Source organism: Epinephelus moara, chromosome 20 (assembly GCF_006386435.1).
Source record: "Epinephelus moara isolate mb chromosome 20, YSFRI_EMoa_1.0, whole genome shotgun sequence".
NCBI lineage: Eukaryota > Metazoa > Chordata > Actinopteri > Perciformes > Serranidae > Epinephelus > Epinephelus moara.
In genome coordinates this window covers 14,528,271-14,551,855 of record NC_065525.1, presented here as the reverse complement: position 1 = coordinate 14,551,855, position 23,585 = coordinate 14,528,271, and the positions used below count along the sequence as shown (strand labels likewise).

General features: G+C 41.5%; 1 protein-coding gene across 5 annotated transcripts in view; it reads left to right on the top strand.

The window, feature by feature from the left end:
• The first annotated feature begins 2,949 nt into the window (after positions 1–2,949).
• bicd1a (bicaudal D homolog 1a) overlaps positions 2,950–23,585 on the top strand; it is a 43,450-nt gene continuing 22,814 nt past the window's right edge. For all 5 annotated transcript variants that reach the window (XM_050074129.1, XM_050074128.1, XM_050074131.1 and 2 more), the window contains exon 1: positions 2,950–3,475. In XM_050074129.1, the coding sequence (XP_049930086.1) occupies positions 3,260–3,475 (216 nt within the window). In that variant the 5' untranslated portion in view covers positions 2,950–3,259. The remainder of the gene's footprint in view (positions 3,476–23,585) is intronic.

The following is a 23,585-nucleotide window of genomic DNA, read 5'->3' as shown; positions in this document are numbered from 1 at the left end:
TTATGTTCTGGCCCAAACCAAAATGTCTCAATTTCCTTGGACAATTGCATTAAAAACACTTTCATGACATAGAATTGATACACCATACATTAACTGTCATCGTCCTGAATGGTACTACGGACAAAGATGTAACACATGAGATAGAACTTTTAAATATAAGTGTTTGTTACCCAGTGTGAGTTAACAGTCAAAGCTCCTTGTCGTCTATCTTGCTGCTGAGCACAGGACTGACTTTGAGACTAATAGGACCTCACACTCTGACAGGTCTCCTCTCTGGTATGACGGTGACAGTGACACAATGAAAGCTCTGTTTTTGGATAATGGGTGAAAATAAATCAGTTAAACTGACTTGTATGGAATAAATCACATATCCAGAGAGTGACTTTAAAAGTTGCCTATTTTTCCTATTTGCTTTGTGATCAGTGTAATGTCTGTGTAAGAGGTCAGTAATGCATTAAGACAGGGGTCAAACTCATTTTACTTCATGGGCCACATGGATCTCAAGTGGGCCCCTTCAAATTTTTCCCTTTTCTTTAATATATAGAAGTCCGCAAGTTCATCCATTTACAGAACAAACGATGAACAGCCTGCAATCTGGTCAGAGTGGAAAAGCCTCTAAGACATTATCTGCTCACTGTTAAATTTGCTCCTGAAACCTCTCAGCCTTCACATGTGCATCAACATTAGGTGTGCCAAGTCATCGTGAGGGCCGGATTGGACCCTTTGGCGGGCCGCTTCTGGACCCCAAGCCATATGTTTGACACCACTGCATTAAGAGATGTTACTATATATGATGGAAACACTGCATGCATAACAGTATAGTATACAGTATGGTATAACATCTATGTAACTACACACAGATCTTTTCTTAATCTTAAATCAATTCAGATTCTCAACACTGTGTTATTCTAAAATAAGTTTTATTTGTTGAATATATATATTTAGATTTTCCATGAATATATTATATTTATTTATTTATTTACATTTACAGCCATTTATCTGTGTGTGTGTTTATTTATTTTTTGTTGCAAAACATTTTTGTACTGTGGGTGGCACTGTGGCAACTTCCTGTGGGAGTGCATTTATACAGCCAGGTTAATGAGGCCAGGCGTGCATGAGTAGAAGCAAACAGTTTTTTGACTGTGGCTGATGTGTCTGCAGATAGAAGCAGTATTAAATAATAGGCTACCTAATTGCTACAAACCAAGGTAATGTACCTTCTTGGGCTTAAATTGTGGAAGCAATAAATGGAGCAAAGCAATGGGAAATGTCTGGACATTGTTTTGTGAGAGCCAAGCCTGGCGCGCGTCAATTAATTGCGCCAACATGCACCTGCAGTAAGTGACAGTGGAAAGCCACTTACATATACCTTAAAACTTCAATTAAAAGCCTGGTCCCAATTGGTCTGGTTTCCAAGCAGTTAATTTTTACAGAAGTTCTCTGGATTTATAAAACTGGATTTTTAACTACCCACTTGAGCTAATGTTAGTTAGCTGTATAGTGTATAGATCGCACATACAAATGTAAATGTTTTGTCAGTATGGAGATGCTACACATTGTTAAAAAACCATAAGCACCAGAGGAGACCATAATTTATTCAAATTTACCAGCATGATGAAAAATGAAGTAGTGACTCCCTTCTTCTGAAGCTGTCACTAAGTCAGAATATGTGTCCATTCCTTGATTACCTGTTAAGTTATTTATATATATTTTTTTGTCTGTAAGGGTCAACTGATCAAAAGAATCAAAAGTGTTTTTAATAAAAATAAATCCAAGTTATGAATGTTGTTTTAACCGGATAATGTGGTCTTGTGTTGGTATGCCGGGTGCCGTAATCCTCAGGTGCCTTGGAACAAGTGTCACAACATCACACACATTGATATGATATTAAAAGCCTAATTTTTTAAACAACTAATATTCATTCTGGTTCAAATGAACAATTTGATCATATTTCCCGAAGTTTGCTGAGCGACAGTTTTGTGTAAAGGAATTAAAGGCCTGTCCCATATAGACACCTGTCCCAAAATTTGGCCTGTTGAGTTCAGATTAGTAGCCCTGTATTTACCTCCACCACATACTCAGTACAACCCTGCATAGCTTTATTTTCACTTTTGTCTTCAACACCACCGGCTAACAGCGTGCTAGCCATGCCAGCGTGCTGCTCAACCCACCAAGCAACAACTATGAAGCTTGAACTTTAGAAAAATAAAGGTATGCTTTAACATCATAATTTTAAATGAGCAGTATGAAAATGAACGTCTACATCAAATATAGAACATCATAAAACTGTACATGGAAAGTGAAAAACAATCCCTCTGCTCTCTCTTCCACTGAAAAGTATTAGAGCATGCGGAACCATTTATTTTGCACAGATGCCAAATTGTAGCTACTAGGGAAATTAACATCAGAAATATGGCCAGTCTACACTTACCCAATTCTGTATGTTTGAAAATAAAAATGAATTTAAAAAAAGTATCCAAAATCTTTATATGAAAAAATATGGGAAGCAATTTGTTCCCATTTTAAGTCTGTAAGTCACGTCAAAGATACAGCATTGGACTCGTCTGCACAGCTGGCTCATTGTATATATTACCAAATTAAAAAAACATGCTGAGCCTTTGTGGCTGGCAGCACTTGCCATATTGTATTATGCATGCATGGTTATATATTTACATCTCCCACTTTAAAAAGATAAAGCCCTACTAAATTTTCTTGACAAATGCGATTTATAATAAATACACTACAGTGGTTTCAGCCATAACTAGTCCATAACCACATATTGTGAAGTGTAAATACTGAGAGCATGCAGGACCATTTATCTTGAACTGATGCAGGTTTCCTGCTATTGAAAACAAGGATGTGGATGCTATGTCTGGCAGCAGAGGACAGGTGGCGCCCTTGCACCCATGAATAAGCAGAAATGCTGCTCTGTGTTTTGCTGAGTGTCACACTGAAGACTCTGACCTGGTTTTAAGTCGCAGGGTTCCATCTACCAGCCGATATGGACGTTTAATTACAATAACCTGCTGTCGGATGCTCGTGATGATGTTGCAGAGGAGAATATAAGTATTTGTGTATTAATTTAGTGTTTCCACTGCCTGCCTGCCTGCTGTGGCTCTCTCAGGAGAGGGGGGCGGATATTCAGCATCTCTTAGCCTCCGCCCGCCTCTGTGGCTCTGTCCAAAGCGGTGGAGAGACAAGGGGGCAACCGCAGACCGACAGGGGGACAGCCAGAGACGGAGACAGAGAAAGAGGGGCGATGGCCGCGGATGGAGTATGCGGGGAATCGGTGGATCAGTACCGGGCCGAGGTGGAGCGGCTCACCCAGGAGCTGGCCGAGGCGAACCGGGAGAAGATCCGGGCTGCGGAGTGCGGTCTCGTCGTCCTGGAGGAGAACCAGGCGCTGAAGCAGAAGTATGCAGACCTGGAGATCGAGCAGGAGACTCTCAGGAAGGAGTTGGAGCAATTACAGGAGGTAAGAGGAGGAGGAGGAGGAGGAGGAGGAGGATGCTGTTGCTTTTGGACACCGTGGTGAGGCAGGCGCACTGCGGGCAGGTGTGTGTGATCAGCAGCATCCTCTCAGCAGGAGTCCACCTAAGGCTGTTATCACTGATGGCTTATTTGTTGTGTTTATACACACCCAGCCGGACTGGGGAGTGGGACCAGCAGGGGTCGGTATGTGGTCCCAAGCAAAAACAAAGGTAGTTTAATATCATTTAAATTCAATATAGCTGAGGCACCAGTGCCTGTTCCCATAATGCTGCAGGGCTCGTCCTGTATGAATAAGTTATCATCTACAAAAAAAAGTGAATAATTGATGCTGTTTCTGTGCAGTGAATCTATAGGCAGCAGCACTGGACATTGCAAGCTCAGGACTCTGCAGGAGCACAATAACACCCCACTCCACCTCCTACACCATTGTGTTTCATTGTTTCAGGATTCCTTCCCTGTGTGTGCATAGCAACAGTCATTACTTTCAGCCAACTCTGCTGGGACCCTTTGGTAGTGTGCCAAGATTTTTTTTTTTTCTTCTCAGAAATCCCTCAGTAATTGGATCTTCAGAGTTGTCCACTACAGTTTGTGCGGTGGCTGAGTTGTCCACTGATTTAAATGTCAAGATGAGGATTTCTAAGATAGACGGACGTTGATACTAACTATGAGGGTGGAGGTTTTTAGATTAAACACACATTTACTCCTGTGTTAACTGTAAGTCTGGGGTTGACAACTTTATAAGTCCACATATCAAAGATTTAAAGTGGAGAAAAGTGCTGTGTGATCCAGTCTGAATAATGAATACTGGCTGTGTTTATACATTCAGTCATTAATGCATACATGCAAGGTGGATGCTGACGGGGCTCACAGCTCAAGGTCGCTTATGGAAATGCTACAGAGCCACAGGGCCGAGAGAAGGAGATGAAGGCTATATTTTTGTGCGTGGGTGTGTGTGTGTGTGTGTGTGTGTGTGTGCATGTGTGCATGTGGGTGTGTGAGTGAGAAAGAAGGAACATTTGCTCTCTGCTGCCAGCTTTCATCAACTTTTAATCTCATCATTATGTGTACAGTGTCATCTCTAATCATGTGAACACCAGACAGTTTTGTATAAGATAAAAGTCACTCAGGCACAAGAAAAATGCTTGAGAAATAAAGCATACTGCGTACAAACTGTTTGTTCTTCTAAGCAAGGGACTGAAAATGTATGATTTTCGAGTTATAAAAGCAAAATGAATTTAATCAAGAAAGAGAGCAGTCATTACCAGCCTAACAACATCATGACAGCTGGTATTGTTTTCACCTTGTTAGTCTGTGTGTGTGTGTGTGTGTCATCGTCGTGAAATATGGTCCAGGTGACACTCATCATAGCGGTTTTGAGTATTTGGCCAGGTGTTTTTGTCTCTCTGTCTGACTGTTTGTGGAAAGAATTTCACAACAGTGCAAGATGCACTCACAAAATATTATAGGTGTGTAGTTGGAATCAAAATAAAGGTCAAGTTCAGGGCGTCAGTAGCGTAGTGGATAGTGCCGGCGCCCCATGTACAGAGGCATTGCCTCACTGCAGCAGCCACGGGTTCGAATCCAGCTCGCAGCCCTTTGCTGCATGTCAGTCCCCACTCTCTCTCTGTCTCCCCCTTTCACTAACTGTCCTGTCATTAAAGGCAAAAAGCCCATAAAAAATAATCATAAACAAATAAATAAATAAAGGTCAAGTTCAAAAATGGGTGTGGTCCGAGCAAGGGCTTGGAAGTAGGGGGGTAGGAAGTAGGGAAGGGGCAATCGCCGCTTCATGTAGTTTGATATATTCAGTGTCATACTTGTGATTTGCCATGTTGTCGAGCTAGTTCACTGTCACTCTTTAATAGCCGTCCGTTAGTCACTCACTATAAAGCGGGAAATGTCACTTCAAAATAAAAGCTCTGTGCCAGAAATTGATTGTACTTCAAAATAAAGTGTGTTTTTAAAGACAAATTCCCAAGTCAATTGCGGTCCATTCAGAATGGGCCTGTGACCCACTTTTGGGCTGGCACCCACCAGTTGGGAACCACTGTGCTAGACAGTGGTGGAAAGTAAGTAAAGTTTGAGATGCTTTACTTGTGTATCTCCATTTTATGGCACTATAGAGCATCACTGCACTACATTTTCAGTACATTTATCTGGCAGCCATTGTTGCCAGGTACTTTAAAAATTAGATCCACTGATAAAATGTATCTTCTGTCTGTCAGTGGACAGTTTTTGTCGCTGTGACAGTGTCACAACTTTGCAAGACGCAGTCATGAAACTTAACAGGTGGGTAGTTAATACCAATATGAAGGCCGAGTTTGAAGATGGATGTGGTCCAAGCAAGGGCGCTGTCTGACGGAGGAGGTATTTGCCCTCATTAAATCTTTTTTTACCTAAGTTAGTTAAGTCCTCGTCTTAAACTGTCAAGATTTTTATTGGCTCTACCTTACATGTGGCTAATAGGAAAATGAACAGCAGTAATATGAGAAATCTACATTTACTCCATAGTGTGACTTTTGAAAATTGTATCCAAAATCTTTGCATGACAAAATATGGGAAAAGATTCTTCCCATTGTAAGTCTGTAAGTCATGTCAGAGATGCAACATCAGACTCAACATCAGTGGGTGTTTCTAGCACAGCTGGTTCATTGTATATATTGCCAAATTAAAAAAAACATAGCGTCACATACTGAGCCTGTGTAGCTAACAGCACTCACCATATACATTATGTATGCATGGTTATATATTTACATCTCCCACTTTCTTCCTCGTGCCCTTTTGTTCCATCGCTTGACTAGTTGAGCACTTTGTTTTGACTTGCATGCAGAATCAGAATGATCTTTGTGCTGCTCGCAGCAGCATGTTGAAATAAAGAGACAGCCTGATACAGCCGGCAGCAGAGCACTGTCCAGCTGATATCTCACACTTATGGATTATTGGGTGATGTGGCAGATGATGAGGGAAAATATGATGAGGCAGAGAAGAGAAAGAAGCAGAGAGATAAAACATTTTGGCTGTGTAGTAGAGGGAACGGGGGGAGTATGATGAAGTATGATGTGTTGTAAAACTTTAATTGTCATAGCTCTGAAAATGTCAGCTGTAAGTCTGCCGTCACAGTGCTCTTTGTTGTGATCTGTCATCCGTTAACATCTGCACCCACTGTGTACGCTGCTTCCCCACCTGCCTGTCTGCCCGTCTGTCCGTCTGTCTCTCTGTCCTTGCTCTCGCCTCAGAGAGGGAACATTTTCCGGAGGTGATATTACTTCCACAGAAAAACACGTCCTGCTTCCTATCTGTCTGTCGCACTTTTATGAATATGAAGCCGAATGGCCGAGTGAAAACCTGCCACTACAATAACATCATGTCTTGTCCCACCATACTCGGGAGAGGTGCATTATAAAGACGCATGGAAACTGCAAATGGAAATTGAAATTGCTTCTGGGACTGAGTGGCCCAAGTATCTCTGAATAAATGTTGGTTATTCTTATGAAAGACCAAAAATCCATCACACGGTCTCACCAACCTTTTTATACTTTTATTTGAGGATCGATTATATCGTCTGTTTCATCCAGTCACTGTTGGTTTTTCAAAAATATTCAAAGAGTGTCCCACCAAATATTAAGTTATACTCAATATATATAGGTATATACAACAGACTGCTGCATGTATATTTCATTGACTTGTTTATGCCACTGTGTGTGCAGGTGTGTGTGCAAGCTGGCCACATTTGCATGCATGTTCCTGCTGTGTTTGCATATGTTCTGTGGTGACACATACGTTCTGCGTGTACTGGTTGTTTGCCCTCAGTCCAAGTCCCAGCTGGTGCAGAACAACTGACTGGAACATTGCTTTTACTACACTAATGGACACACACACACACACACACACACACACACACGTGTCTTTATTTAATATTAGCCACAATGGCAGACAACACAAGGCAGTGATGAGTGGAACAAACAGGCCAACATCCTCCGGTGGGAATCTGGGCTGTGACTGACGAAAAATTTAATCATTGTTTCTTATAATTATTATTTTCTCCTCTGATAATTTCCCAGAACCCTGGGGGATATTTTCCATTAAGCTACTAGTTTAAGGGTGGCACAGTGGTGCAGCGGTTAGCACTGCTACGTCACACCCTAGCTCTGGCGGGGAGTTTGCATGTTCACACATGTCTGTGTGGGTTTTCCTGGGTTCTCTGGCTTCCTCCCACAGTCCAAAGACATGCACATGAGCTTAATTTTTGACTCTAAATTGCCTGTACGTGTTAGGGGTTGCCTAGTTGAGTCTCGGTATGTGACATCCCTGTGATGTCCTGCCCTTGCTCGGTGTTATTTAGGATAGGCTCCAGCCCTCCCGCAACCTTGAATAGAATGAGCAGTTAGAGATAATGGATTATTTTGTTCGACCAGCAGGCCATAACTCGAAAGAGGTTACTTCCTGCAAGTTGTCCTACTTGAATTTTTGGCATTCTCGCTTGAAAAATGACCTCAGAAACTGTTAATTTATTGTTAAGTTGCCGAATTATTTGCAAAAACCTCCTCATTTCATAAAAAATGAGAAGAAAACTGCAAACTAACATTGCCTTGACATGAGGTGGTTTCCTGCTGATCTCTGCAAGTAAAGTTAAAGCTGGTGCTCTTCACCAGAGTTATTATTTGCACAGCACATCCTTCAGGAGAATCTGCATGCATATCTTTGCTGTCTGCAGGGCCCCAGCAGAAATTGGACGCTAACAACGTGTTTTGGTTTTGAAAGCAGAAAAGTTTTCTGGCTCTGTGGTGTCCTTTCCCCTCCTATATATATTTTCCCTTCACCCTGCTCTTTGACTCAGTCTCCCTCCCCGTCACTCCCTCTCTCTTTCTCTCCGCCTGCAGGCTCCATCACTCTCTCGTTTCTTGTATCCCTGTGTGTGAATGTACTGTATGTCTCTGGATAGCTGCCTAAGCAGTGACGGAGACACCATTACCCCGTGGTTCTGGCTTGTTAGTGCTGTCTCCGGGCAGATCATCCTCAGATAGGACACACAGTAAGAGGCGGAAGGAGGAGGATGCCGCCACTGCAGAGCGGGAAGAGCAGCGTGTTCATATGGCTTACAGTGATGTTTCATCACAATGTCAAGACATGAAATTGTCTGTGGATTGAGAGCAATGGTAGAGCAGCCATTGTATTACAGGATTATTTCTTTTGTTCAATTAAATCATTAGATTATTTTCTCAAAATGAACCCGCACTCACTAATTAGTTAGTCTCTAATAGTCTCTAATCTCTTGGTCTCTCTAATTAATAAGTCTATTGAGTCTCCCATACAAAGGAACAAATCTCATAGGTCTAGAGGAACGTGAAAAAGAAGTTAGTCATTTTCAGCTCCTGTCGTAACTCATCCGCTCAGCCCTTTCAGTCTGCAGAAGGATTGACATTTGTGATAGGTCGAGAACAGGCAGTTCACAGGTCAGTTCTGTTCGCAGGGCTCCAGGCTAAAATATGCCAAAAGAGATTTTCATCAAGTTCCCCGCATGGTAATTTGAAATACCTGAAAAGAAAGATTCAGTCATGATTCATCAGGTCAGCATGAAATCTTCAGCTTCTAGACGGTGTTTTGAGGTCCCTTGCAGCTGTGTAGTCAGCCCTCTCTTTTACGCTATTCTTGGTAGAGTCTGCACGCATTCAGCATTCATGACTCACAGGGTTTGTTACCAGAAATTGCTGTAGATAGCCATTGCGGGAAACATGGTGTGCTGTGACTTTTCTGATTGTCACAATAGTCACGAAATCTCCCAATTTTGATTAATTTCCACGTACACAACATGGGGAATTGTTGCAGTGCTGGAACTCATCCTTCTTTGGACCCATATTACTTAATCATACTTTCTCACTTTAACATAGAAGAATTATCGAAACCTGACCCAGGTCATGAGACTTGGATCTTTATTTGGGCCGAATTGGCTTTTTGATAGCTAGCACGTTTTTTTTTGTTTGTTTGTTTGTTTTTACAAAATTTCAGTTAGTATTTTATGCCTTTTGAAAGAATTATGTGTCCCATAAACCTCTGTGATACAGCTAGTTGTATTAATAGTCTGCTTGCACTGTTGATATTAGCACTCATACCCCACCCTGAAATAGAAGTAGGACTATCATTGCCAAAAAAACGCTATCATCCATAGTGCTTCAGGTACTTTGGATGTATTTTAGTATAACATCCAGTGTTATTATTTTCCTCAGTTGAGTGCTTTAATATCAATGTGCGCATTTTGTTATGCTCTGCTTATGCTCAATCACTTGACAGTGACAGAAAATAATCCCTCAAACTGAGTTGTTTTACAGACGTTGTATTTTGTGTCGATGTCTTTATTTTGAAGGAAGAGTTTGCATTTTTGGAAAATCGTTTATACACTGTCTTGCTGAAAGTGAAGGGCTGTCCAAACCAAGAACAACAACCATAACAATAACTAGAACGATCTGAGCATCCATGCTGATGAACGATAATGTTCTGTAAACGGTGGTGCCAAAGAGGCGCCAAGCAGACGCTGCTTGCTCCAGCTGTGCAGGAAGCTTAGCATCTCTGTTAATAATAGTAACGAAACACTAAGGCCTACCACTGTTTATGAGAGTGAGCCTGATTGTCAGATGTCCCTCTTGAACTGTTTGCATTATCTGTTTTTTCTGTGATTTTGATTGGCTGTCAGTGTTTCTTTCTGTCATCAAAGCGCCGTAAAAGCAATCCCAACAATATGATTCTCCACTGTCATTATCATTATAGTCTACTTGTTAGAACAATTTTTATGAGGATATATTTGTAGCTATTGTTATAGGTATTGTTCTTCTAGTCGATGGCCCTTTAGAAGATTAATTCCACTCTCTATTTGAAGCCAGCAGCTGGTTACCTTAGCTTATTTTAACTTAGCCAGTCATACTTTAGCCTAGCTTATCTTATCTTAGCTTAGCTTAGCTCAGGATGAAGTCTATTTCCCAGCCAGAAGTAGTGACTTCCTGGAGTAACTTATACAACAAACTAGGTTGTGGTACATTTAAAGTACCCTTAGTTAGGCTAGCTTTGTCCCTGCTTCCAGTTCAGCTCTTTTTCATTCCCAGAGTGTCAAATATTGATGCTTTAGCTGTGCCCCTCTGTATGTAATATTGACACCAAAGGCAAAGTTTGGTGTCTTCTTGAGACGCACCTGGCTTCCAGTTTACTCTGATCACTTACGTATCTACATCCCATGTGAAACCAAAGGTCGATGTTGTATTAACGTATAGTTATGCAGTCTACGTACCGTGAAGTATGTATGTCACGTTTCGTTACGTAACAAACTTATTTTAAGCCAAACATGATCTTTTTTCTAGACATAACCAAGTAGTTTTGTTGCCTAAACCTAACCAAAACCGTTTCACAACATTAACCCCATGTTACAATGTGTTTCAGGTGTGTCTCACATACTAGCTAGATATGCTAAGGGTGCCCTGTGCATCACTGTGAGACGCTGAGGGGCATGACAAAGCGTATGTATTTGATGACCTGGGAATGCAAGCAAGTTGTCCAGTATTAATGCTAAGCTAGGCTAACCCCTGCTGCCTCTGGCTTCATGTTTACAGTGGTATCGATCTTTTCATACGACTCTTAAAAGCATATACCCAAAAGGTCCTTAACCATGGCAATATTTCAAGATGGTGTCAACAGCACAAACATAATATAACGGTTATTTTTACAAAATTAGAACCAGGTAACAATGCAATTGTTTGATTTCTGAAAGCCTGGTCTGGTCCTGGTGCACAGGCAAATTGTCATTGTGCAAAGTGTGTTATAGAAGTGCATTATTCCCAAGGGTCAGCTGTCAAATTCACAAATAGTAACAACACACTTTGACTATCCTGCAGATGATTGATTTGCTGTCAACCCAGTCCCTCTGGGATTTTCGTCACGGTAACTATCTGCATGAGTCAAGTTGATATCATGTGACTGCTTGGCCATCAGGCACCAGTGAGGGTGTTAAACTGTGGATTGACTTGACCGCCTTCAGTGTGAATTATGAAACTGAGTGAAGGACCTGTCAAGGTCACACTGGTTGTCAAACCTTCTGCGTCTCATACAGCAAGAAACAGCACAACTAGAACATTTCCAGTTACATTTCCAGAGATGTTTAGCATATTCTCCTCAACAACTCAACAGCTGCATCACTGCTGAAGCAGACATGACTCTGAAAGAGCACAGTTAACGTTCAGCATTAAGCAGGACCCATCTGGCTTTTTTTTTTTCTTTTAAGGTGGTGAATCAACATTGAATAAAAGGTTTAGCAAAACCTGAATACTTCTTAACATTTATTAACTTTTTAAAAACTGCTCAGTACACCCTGGTGTGTTCGACTGGGCCTCCAATTCAGGGACAACAATTCGCAAAAGAGAGCAGCTGTGGTTGTAAATCAATCTGTCCTGGGTGAGGAGAAAGGATACATTACAGGGCTCTCTCCCCTCTCCTCCTCCATCTCCTGCTAGCTCCTTTTATACATCGGCTGGGGTTCGAGGGGGCGCAGTAAACATGGATGGAGGGAGTGAATCAATATCTTATGAGCTGGTGTTGCTCCTTTCTTTTGGTTCTGTGCTTTACACCATCCCCCTCCTCATCTCCTGTAGCGCTGCCCCCTCCTCATCCTCCCCTATGATCCCTCCCCGGAGTGAAGTGGGAATTATGCATCGATTTCTGCTCTGTGCAGTAAAAATACGTACTGTAGCGTGCATTGTGGAAATCAGTTCATGTTGGTGAAACACATCTGACAAATTCAGTGTAATTTCCTTCAAAGTGGATCATACAGAACAGCTGTTGAATCGGTCACTTACAAAGCTTTTATTAGGGATGAAGCTGTGTTTGGCAGCGCGTGGTGTCTGCTGGGTGGCAGTCAGCCAGGGAAATAAAGCCAAATCAGGTTTAGCAACACTTAAGTAATTTAAGAAATGTTCAGCCCACTCAAGAACGCTGTCTTTTAAAGTCATTGTGGTTATCTGAAGTAAAGCCACTAATAGTATTGTTCCTTCAGTTTGAATGACGTTGGTGTTTGGAGAGAGAAACAATGCTCTGCAGGTGTGGTGGTGCTGACCTTTGACCTCAGCAACAGGCTCAGGGATGCAGTTGAGCATATAGATAAGGACCTGTCTGCCCTTGTGTTTGGCCCCTGGTGTTTTATACAGGGTGGTTTATATGTGTGTTTTGTCAGGACCTGAAGGGAAGGTCATTTGTCTTTGTAGTTGAGTCACACATCAGGGCCACTTTTCCTGCATGTGTGTATGGCTTTTCCTTTTGTTGTTTTCTCTCATGTGTCTGTATGTGTAGCAGGAGAGGTGGGGGTGTCTGACTGCGGATGTTGTGATTGAGACTAAAGAGGGAGGGGCAGCGGGATAGAGTGCTGGTGGTGGTGGTGGTGAGTGACTCCAGCCCATCAGTCGCGTCTCTTTGTTGTTTCAGCTTTTTATGGTGGTGTCGACTTCATGCAGAAAAGAGGAAGAGAGACAGTGGGAGCTGGTAGCTGTGTTTAATCAACAGAACTCAAAAAGACCACATGATTTCAAGCAGTTATTTAATTCAGACTGTTATTCTTTTCTAAAATCTCACGATCCTCGGAGAACAGTATTTAATGAAGCCGTTCTCTCTGCAGAGACACTTCGGGCCCGCCCTGCCCCGCATAGATTATGTTTTTCAGAAAGCTCCTTTTTGCTGCAGTGAAATACAGTAGTTGGGAAGAGGGAAGAAGGAACAGGACTCCCCTGCCTGCAGGCTGCTGTATTGATTAGTCGTCTACTTTAGCTGTGTGTGCTGCAAACTCTGAAAGCATAGCAAAAAAGCAGCCCGTCCTCTCACAAGGAAAACTTTTGCTTTTGCAGCTCAAAGGTCTTCCTTGTGTGAATTTTAAGAACTGTGGTTGTGCCATATGCTGCCTTTATTTATTGCTCTAGTTTACACTTTTTTTTTTTTTTTTTTTTTTTTTACAAATCAGTACCTAAAAGCATCACTGACTCCAGTTATTCTGTCTTTTTGTGTCTAGACAGAGCAATTTAAAATCATCTCCGGTCTTCTTTCATGCTTATCAGCGCTGCATGCCGGAGAAAGAGAAGCCTCCCATCTAAATGACCAGAGGCCATTACATCCAGCGACGATGTAGAGCAAGGACGAGCATGATCCTCTGAAGTTCCTGCCTATCGCCCACATCACAATTACAGTGCACATACTCACTGGCATGCATGAGCACATGCACACCCAAACATGCACTTAAAATGGGTGTGTGACGGAGAATCAGGGTCAGGGTATACGTCTCTGTCACTTGAACGCTGTTAGGGGATGTATAGGGTTAGACAGGTATTAAATCATTGCCCAGTTAACCCATTTAATTAACCCTATCCTCCATCACAAGAGAGCTGACGTTAAGTGAGGTCATGATACTGAAAGAACTAAGAGGACGAAGGTATATATAGCCTGGATGTTGTTGTGGGTCTACCTTTAGAAGACTTGGAAAATGCAGACAAAAGAACGTAACAGGCCTGAAAATGAATGTGACCAAGGTGGCTGTTGTTTTTGTTGTATGATCTGCAGAGCGGTTATTTTCACCATCACTTAATATGTCAGTTATTTCATTTATTTATCAATAATTGACTAGTCTATAAATGTTTGCCATTTTGGTGGCATGGCTCTAGGGATGGCGGCATTGGTCTGTGAGTCTGTTGGTTGGTTGTTACACCACTTTGATACAGATGAAAATACCCATTTCACCAATTAATAGGGGCAGGGGAAAAATTGATACAGCATAGTATAGTGATATTTTGCATGGCTATATTGTATCGATACATGGACGCCAATTATCGATCTTTCATCATATAAATCGTTAATTTTTGGAAATGTACGTATTGCGCATAGGCATTTTATTTTCATATGATATGTTTAGTTCAGTGTTCAAACAGTGACACAATAGGAGAAACAATATTTTCACTTATGTACTTTGTGCATTGTCAGTAACTCAGGGTACTAAATCCCTTATGTTTCAGGTACTGTGTGAGCTAGTTGTACTTACTGCAGGTTACAATGCTTTCAGTGTGTTGTTCAGGGAAAAGAGAATAATGGTTACTTTGAGACATTTACAGTTGTGTCAGTTGCAAGAAACTTGATGCTTTTTTTATGATTTCAATTGCAGTCTGTAACACCACTTTTTTCCCAATATTTTTTCAGTGAAAAAGATTTGTATAAATTTTAACAATAAAATGCAACGGTTGTTTTGAATCAAATGGTTTTATCTCAATTTGTCCTCTGGATGATCAATATCATCTGATGTACATATACTGCAACTTGTGTTATCATCTCTATTTTTCATTTTTAAGTTAACTATGTAGAATATCACGATATATTGTGATATCATGATATCAAGATATATCGTGATACTATTGTATCGTGACCCCAGTATCATGATACGTATCATATCATGAGGTCCTTGCCAATACTCATCCCTAGTTTAATACAACTTTTGTTACTGGAATAATAAAATCAATTGCTTTTTCAGTCCACTAGACAGCACTGATTTTTTTTTCCTGGTGAGGTGTGAGCACTCTGTTCCACTAATGCCACTGCCAGGTTAATTCTTTGAGTAAAATATATTTTCATCTACAAAATCAACAAGCAACAAATTTTGTTGATGTTAATGATTTTTAGAGGAAGAATCCTATTGTAATTTATGATTCCCTGATGTGTCTGTCATTTATCCAACCCATTTCCGCATGATGAATGCAGGCTGCCAGACGTCAGGGCCGATCAAGAGCTACTGCTAGCAAGTGCCATTGAAAGAATGAAAACAGATGAACGGGGAGGCATACACACGTAAACAAGACACATACATAAAGGAGGTAGAAGGTTATTGAACCGTCTAAGCAAAGAGTTGGAGTGGGTAGAGTTAGTCAGTGGGTTTTTTTGAAGGGTGGGCTTCAAAGCCGATGATGAACTCAAGCTGTGTTGTTTCAGAGGTTGTCCACCTATAAAGGCTATAAGACACCTCTTTGAACCAGCACTCGACTTTCCATGTGTAGGCAGCAGTAGGCTGTCAGCCAATCATTGGGCCTTTACGTCTTGGAACCCACTTTTGTGATGCGAAAGTGGGTGTGGCTTCATCTACAGTAGGTTAAAAAAATGATAGATGCTTCCTTGACTCTTGCACTACCTTGATAACCTTAGACATCTTTGTCCAACAGACAAAAGCAGAGAGAAGAGAGCATAGTAAAGACTAACATGTGCTTGATGAAGCGCCACCAATGACATCACCGAATTAGTAGCCTGCACAAGGATTCCCACAGGTCTGCGGGCCGGGGCATGGAGGCTCTCCTGTGGCTGCACAAAAGCACTGAGTCACCCAGAGGCCCCATGTGTCAATACCAAGAGGGTCACTGTGTGCAGACGAGCCTGTCCATTGTAGTCCGTGTTTGTCTGGCTTGGCTGCGTCCTCTTTATCAGCAGAGACCCACAACAGAGAGAGGAGACAATGTTATCAGTTGAATCTGTCTCCTGTCGTTCTCTCTGTCTCTCTCTCCTGTGTGCGTTTGGCTGCCTCTCTGGGCGCGTCTGCTGGCACCGACACCGAATACCAATCAGCCTGCGAGCTTTCAAATACCTCCATCTTTTTCTATTTCTCAATGACATCGACATTCTCTCAGCGCACTCATCCAAGCTCGCTCTCTATCATCATGATTTTTTTCTTTAATCTTTGGCTCCTTCTCTTGTGAAATACTTTTACCACTTAGTCAAGCAAAGGGATGAAAGAATGAAGGGAGGGCGGTGTGTAGCAAAGAGGAGACTGAGTGGGTTGATTTCCGCACTCCCTACATTATTGCCTCTTCACCCCAGGCAAGTCTCTGAACACTTGACTGAGTGAGGAGACACAGTGCTTAGTTAAAGCTCATAATGGAAATGGTCTGTTATCATTTAGAGGGATTATGATGGAGAGGAAGACCACTTAAAGGACTCTGGACAAGGATGGATAAAAATATTCGGCTAAAAACATTTGCCCTTTGAGAGATTAGGAGCAGAAATTCAAGAACAGAGGAATTTAGTGATAAAGTAATGTAGGCCATTTGCACTGTTATGTTAGACCATTGGGATCATGATGACTAAAATCTTTGAGTCTCGCTTGTTTGTTCTGTTAATTAAGTGTCCATGAATTTGTTAGCCTCAGTGAATCACTGTGTTTATCAGGCTGTACCCTGAGAGGGAGGATTATGTCTGGGACACAGCTTTGCCATATTGCAGCAGAACATTTACTCAACCACATAGTCACACACCTGCACACACAAACATATCTCTGCACCATGAGACACATAAAGTACCCAATGTGTGCTGCAGTGTCCTTAGATTGTTATATGGCTGCAGCAAACCTGCCATGAGTTAGGGTGAAAGGCCTTAACAGCGAGGGTGCAGTGACATTAAATGTTAAAGAATGTGTGGCTGAGAGTGTAAAGTGGTATTTCTTGGAGTTCAGCTGGGCTTTGGAACCTGTTATACCTTTTTAGCTCATGTAAAAACAATGGCCAGGCTATTTATATATGCTATTGTTTCTAAGTAGTTGATAGCTTCATCAAATAATCAGTCAACCAAAGATTACCTGGCAACAATTTTCAGAATCAGTTATTTCAGTGATATTTAAAGCAAAATGTCCAAAATTCAGTAGCTTCAGCTTCTCAAATGTCAATATATGCTGGTTTTCTTTGTCTCCAGGGTAGTAAACTGAATATCTTTGGGTTTTTAATGTTATTCAGACAAATATAACTATGCCACGATGGGTTTTGGGAAGCTGTGATTATCATTTTCTCATAATTTCTGGACATTTTATGGCAACTGGCAGATTACTTGATAATGAAAATAGTCACTATTCACAGCCAGCAAGACATAAGGTTGATTTTAATTTTTTTTTACATATATATATATATATATATATATATATACTTTATTAATCCCCCTGAGGGGATTCAATTTTTTCACTCTTTCGTCATTAACACACAGGTCCGAAAGACACACACATGCACAAACAGGACCTATACATGCACAAAGTGGAGAGATGTCAGAGTGAGGGGGCTGCTGTGGTCAGGTGCCCCGAGCGGTTGGGGGGGGGGGGTCGGTGCCTTGCTCGAGGGCACCTCGGCAGTGCCCAGGAGGTGAACTGGCACCTCTCCAGCCACCAGTCCATGCTCCATATTTTGGTCCGGACGGGGACTCGAACAGGCGACCCTCCAGTTCCCAACCCAAGTCCTACTGCTATGGGCTACTGCCGCCTCACTGATCAGAGTATCAAGAGCGAGACAAGACTTTGAGGGGTTGAAACCAAGTCAAGACCAAAACCAGCTTAGTGTGGGTCCCAAACTGCATGATGCACTATGATAAAATGTGGAATATGCAAACAATAGGCACTCCTCAAATAGATCTGAATGATCCAGATTTCAAAAGAAAAAAAACACCCACAGAAAACAAAAAAGAAACCTCTTCATTCGCCTCTTTTATCGCTATACTATATACAGGTGTGTGTGTGTGTGTGTGTGTGTGTGTGTGTGTGTGTGTGTGTGTGTGTGTGCTATGAGAACTGTCTTGAGAAAATAATCAAAAGGCACTGCAGAGGTGAATTTTATGTGTGGAGATTTTCCTTTGTTTTCCTAAGGAAAGGCAGCTTTATTTGTATAGCACATTTCAAACACAAGTGCAATTCAAAGTGCTTTACAGAGCAATCAAATATAAAATATAATAAAGCATACAGAAAAAAAAGAAAGATATAAAAGGTAAATTAATTACTAAGCGATTCACAATAAAAGAACACCATTAATAGCAAAAGATAAAAAAGATTGAGTTTTAAAACAAGGTTGCAGTCATTACAGGGCGGAGTAGGCAGTGTAAAAAAGGAATATTTTTAGCTTTGACTTATAAGTGGTCAGAGTCAGGGCTTATTTAACATCATTTGAGAGGTTATTCCAGGTTTGTGCTGCATGATTACAAAACGCTGCTTCACCATGTTTTGCTCTAACTCTTGGGCTTGTCAGTCGGCCAGCCCCAGACGTCCTCAGGGTCCTAGAAGGTTCATATGTCACAAGCATGTCAGAGATATACTTGGGCGCTGAGCCACAGAGTGATTTATACACAGGCAGCAGGATTCTGAAATCAATTCTCTGAGTGACAGGTAGCTAGTGTAGGGATTTTAGAGCTGGAGTAATGTGGTCATATTTCCTAGCTTCCTTCTAAGAGCAAACAAAGACAAATGCTGAGGAGCTGAAATCATCTGAACCATCTTTAGTCAACACGCCTTTTTTGCACAGGCAGTTTTAGTCTTTACTGGTCTTGAAATAACATTCTGACTCCTCTTTGTCTGAGACTGAGATAAGACCGAGTAAATGTGTGGCCGAGTGTGAGACGAGATCTTTAAAAGGTGGTCATGAGACTATAACTCATCTTGAGTACTACAACACTAGTTTGTTGTCTGGAGTTTTAAACACTGATTAACAGTTCATCTTTTTTTATGCAATAAGGAAAACTTTGTTAAATAAATATGATGATTTCTTGTTTTCTTGGTTATACTTCATCATAAATTGATAAAAAGTCTTCTTTCTCTCTTTCCTTCCTTCCTTCCTTCTGTCGACGTCTGGACACTCAGAGGACACTTTCCATTAAACCCTTGTCTCCTCCTTCTCACTCACTGCTTTTTTTGAATTTTCCATTCCTGCCCGACGGCTCTTGTTCTCTCTCCAAACAAATGGCAGGAGTCTGGGATGAATACCGGTGAAGTGCATGGACGAGTGTGCCTGTGGCCACGTGTATTTTTTAATATGTATTTGTATGCTGGAATGGCCTGAAGGGAAGGCCATGTGTTTTTGTGGTTGACTTGCTCATGATCTCCTGCAGGGCACATTACCAAGCAGAGAGAAAGCCACATATGACACAGTTAGGCTACAGCTGGTACAGTTTGTGCAGTGTGTTTGGGCTGTTTTTCTGTCTACTCACACTGATCACAGCTTCTGATTTAAAGGCAAAGACTAAAAAAAAGTGTGTGCCTCTTTATACTGTGACTTCCATCTTGAATAATTATTTTAGATGCAGAAAATTTCCGGCAGCAGTGGCAGACGGAGATGATGTGGATGGATTTGAAGAGAAAGGATAAGAAATAAAAAGTCATTTGGGATCCAACAAATCTTACGCCCAGCTGCCTCTCTGTCTACCGCTTCAATGTCCATTCAGCCAGGCACAGACTGAGCACACACAAGTGATAGGCATTCTGGGAAATAATCCAGCCATCCTTCTTATCAGGAGCAGACTTGAGCCAAATTGAATCACTTTAACAGGCCACATCTTTTTAACTAAACGCAGCCTGTCCCCTGGCAGCCCTCTCAGCTTCACGCAGCATGTACTGTACACATTGTGTCAGTGAGAACGCGACAGATGTGACGCTATTGTGGTTTTGTTGTATCTGGGAGGGATGTTCCACTACCAAGCACATTAAGGCGTTTTTCAGCTATTATCCTGCATTATAGATTTTTTTTTTTCCTTGAGTGTCAGCATAATAGCATATTGTTATCAGAGGAATAATAGGCTCCACTGAGCTAAATAGCATTTCAGGAAGGAGGAACAGAAAGCAGGGCAATTCACAGTTACCCTCTTGACTATCTATAAAACATTCATATCATGCCAGCTCAATGTTTGTGTAGACAGTATTTCATGAATAGAAGAGCCCTCTACAAACAGGGGAAATTAAACTAAAGGATTTAAATGGCGCAGCAGAGCGTGCCTGAGCACTCGGCATTACAATGATAAGCATCCCTGTTGATTCACAAGAGGGCTCCTGGTGGCTTAAAGCACATGAACACACACACATTTTAATATTTATTTTTAGTAATTGTATGCATTATTGAGTGATCATTATACACTACATTTTGTATGCATACACAGTTCAGATTTTAAACGTGTTGCTGAATTGTTTTTGATCATGTAATTACTTCTAATCGTCTGTTTTATTTGTTAATTTTGTCAGTGTGACTGACCTCCATTCTTGCTAGGCTGTGATTATCCAGCTTCCCCTCTTGTGAAAATGTGCTTGTGTGTTTTTATAGATGACAGATCTCTTGACTTGGCACTTTTCCCTGTGGCTGAGAAGCACATGGGGACATTTCTGTGTCCTTGTTAAAGGGCGAAATATGCCGGGGCGACTCTTCCTATAAACCTGCTTCAGTGGTTCATCATGGATATGGGTTTTAAGTACATCAGAGTTTCTTAAGGATGCTAAATACTAAACTGACAAGGAGCTTTGTGTATTACACTTCCTTTAACCTCACTCTGATTTGGTGTTTTGTGCAATTCTGAAAGGGATAGCTTAAGAAAAATCAAAAATACATATTTTTGTGCTGTTTATCAGTCTAGATTGTTTCAGTGTGAGTGGCTGAGTGTTGGAGATAATGTCTGTAGCAATGTTTGCCTTCATTTCAATATAATGGAACTAGATGGCACTCGGCTGGTGTTGCTCAAAGTACCAAAAAATAAACTTAAAAAACACAACAGCAATGTCTCTTTCCTGAAATGAAGAGCTGGTTACTCAAGATAATCCACAGACCTTGCTGTGAAGAGTTTCATAGGAACTATTTTCTTTCTACCACCTGCCAGTCGTATCACCACGCAGAAGGAAGTGTGCATCTACTCATGGATGAGAGGCTCATGCTTGTGAAAGCATGAGATGTAAACATTAGTACCATCTTTCTCGGCTGAGCTGTAATGTTACCTAGCTCAGTGCTGCTAGGTGAGCTAGCAGTAGATGCACCCTTACTTCTGCATAGTGATACGGTTGGCAGGTGTGGTTCGGTAGAAAGAAAATAGTTTCAATGTGCCCTGTCAGCCCTGCGCTGACAGTGACAGGGCGCATCTCTTTGATCCAAAGTGACACAGCCCGTTTGCTCATGCTTCGGGGTCGTTCAATAGAGTAATAGCAAATAAATATTGTTTTAAAGTGTAACTATTGAAATGTTCACAAGGGCTTTCATAAATTCCTAGAATGTTGTGGCACTGCCGCCTTTGCAGGTTAAAAGTTAATGACAGGGACTTGAAGTGAGGAGGAGCAACACGTCCCCGGCTTGGAGACGCTCACTTTTGCATGTGATGTAAAATATTAAAATAATGTGGTAGCGATTGACATAAGACACGTGCCAAGGCCATAACCCCCACGTGCCAAGGACGTACCCCCCCCCCCCCTCCCCCTTGGCGATTTAATCGTGTATTGGCAATCTAGAGCAATGACAATACACAATGTGAAATTTAGAGGCAATCACACAGCCCTAACAACAAGGTCTGTGGATTATCTTTAGTAACCAGGTCATAATTTCTGGAATATTTTGCTGTTGAGTTTTCGAAATGTATTTTTTGCTTTAAGCACTGTAATCCAAGTGCCTTCTAGTTCCGTTATGTTTGAGAGGAGGCAGACATCTTCAACGGCTGGTATCTCCAACACTCAGTAACTCACACCAAAACAGATTGAGACTGATAAATAGCACTACAGGTAAAAGGAAAATATGTATTTTTGATTTTTGGGTGAACTGTCCCTTTAATAACTCAGTCTACCTGTCATGAAAAGTACTACTCAGCCTGAGCAAATGGTTGTATAATATCTTCTGTGGCATGGGAGGGAGCTTTCTAAAGTTTGAAATAATTACCCTGGTGATGTCATCATGGTCATCTCAGCTCTGGCTTGAAATTTAAAAACAAACTTATTACATTTTTATCAGAAAGCCTGCATTTTAAAGAGGAGGTGTGGAGTTTGAAAGACGTGGGTTTTTGGGAGGCTGGGAGGGCCTAAGGAATTGAGTTGCTATTGAGTTGCATTATGGAAAAATGTAGGATCCAGTGTTTTTGGAAATTGACCCATACTAGCCATTAAAATTCAGTTTATATCTACCTCTGCTGCTTTGAGTCTGGCCATGCCTTTTGAAAAATATCTCCTGTGAGTTCCCTAACTTCATGGACATGCAATACTAAATGACTGGAGTATCCCCTTATGTTGTAGCTGTTCTTATTCAGAGCAACTGCAGCAGTAACCTTGAATTTATAGATTTCCAACATTACAAAGGAGTAATCATGCAGGAGTGTTATATGGATACATGGACTTAACTACAGTTTGTAAAATGATGTTAAGGTATTGGCTAACCAAACTGAGGAAATCACAACATCAGTTTTATTTGTATGTTAAACTGACAGACCAGAGACACTCCGCATTTGTGAAGTGAACCCTTTTCTTCCCATTCTGCTGCACTGTTTACCTCCCCATACATGTGGAGTTCAGTCAAACATGTGTTTGTCAAAGGGACTGAGTGACTCAGCAATAAATCTTGTGTGTTGTGTTTTGTCTGCTCACCTCAGGCTGTGTGTACTCATGTTGTGACTGGAAGTTGACACATCGCATGCTTCTTTTGACTTATGTCTCTTCCATTTGTTGTGCTCTGGATGCTGTTCTTCACTGATTATTTATGAGATTCATACTGAGATGTTGTTTTTGTTCCTGCGGCACTTTTTCTTTTCTTTCTTTTTTTTTTAAAAATATTTGGCTTGCTCTCAAACACTGGTGACAGTGGCGTGTCATGCTTTACGACTCATCAAACAAATGACAAAGTGAATGACATGTTGCAGCGAGACACAATCTGCTTTCTCACACACACACACACACATTTCCACACACACACACACACACACACACACACACACACACACAGTTCTCTTCATGACGCCGACAGCTGTGTGGCTTCTCGTCAGCGGTCCTGCGTGTCTCTCTCCATGGTACTGAAATCCCTGATGTGGTTGGCTGGGCCGACCATCTGGACAGGACACAACAGTGTGTGTGTGTGTCTTTCTCTGTGTATACATCTGCTGGTGTGTGTGTGTCATTTATAACAATTTACTGTCTTATGAGTTGACTAATACCCCGCTTCCACATAACTTATCAAAACGTTGTAGCAGACAGAGATTAGAGCGATGGCTTTTAGTTGATATTTGAGTCAAACTTGTGATCAAATTCAAAGCTGTCCCGTCTCAAATCGAGCAGTAAAAGTGGCACATTTCTTATT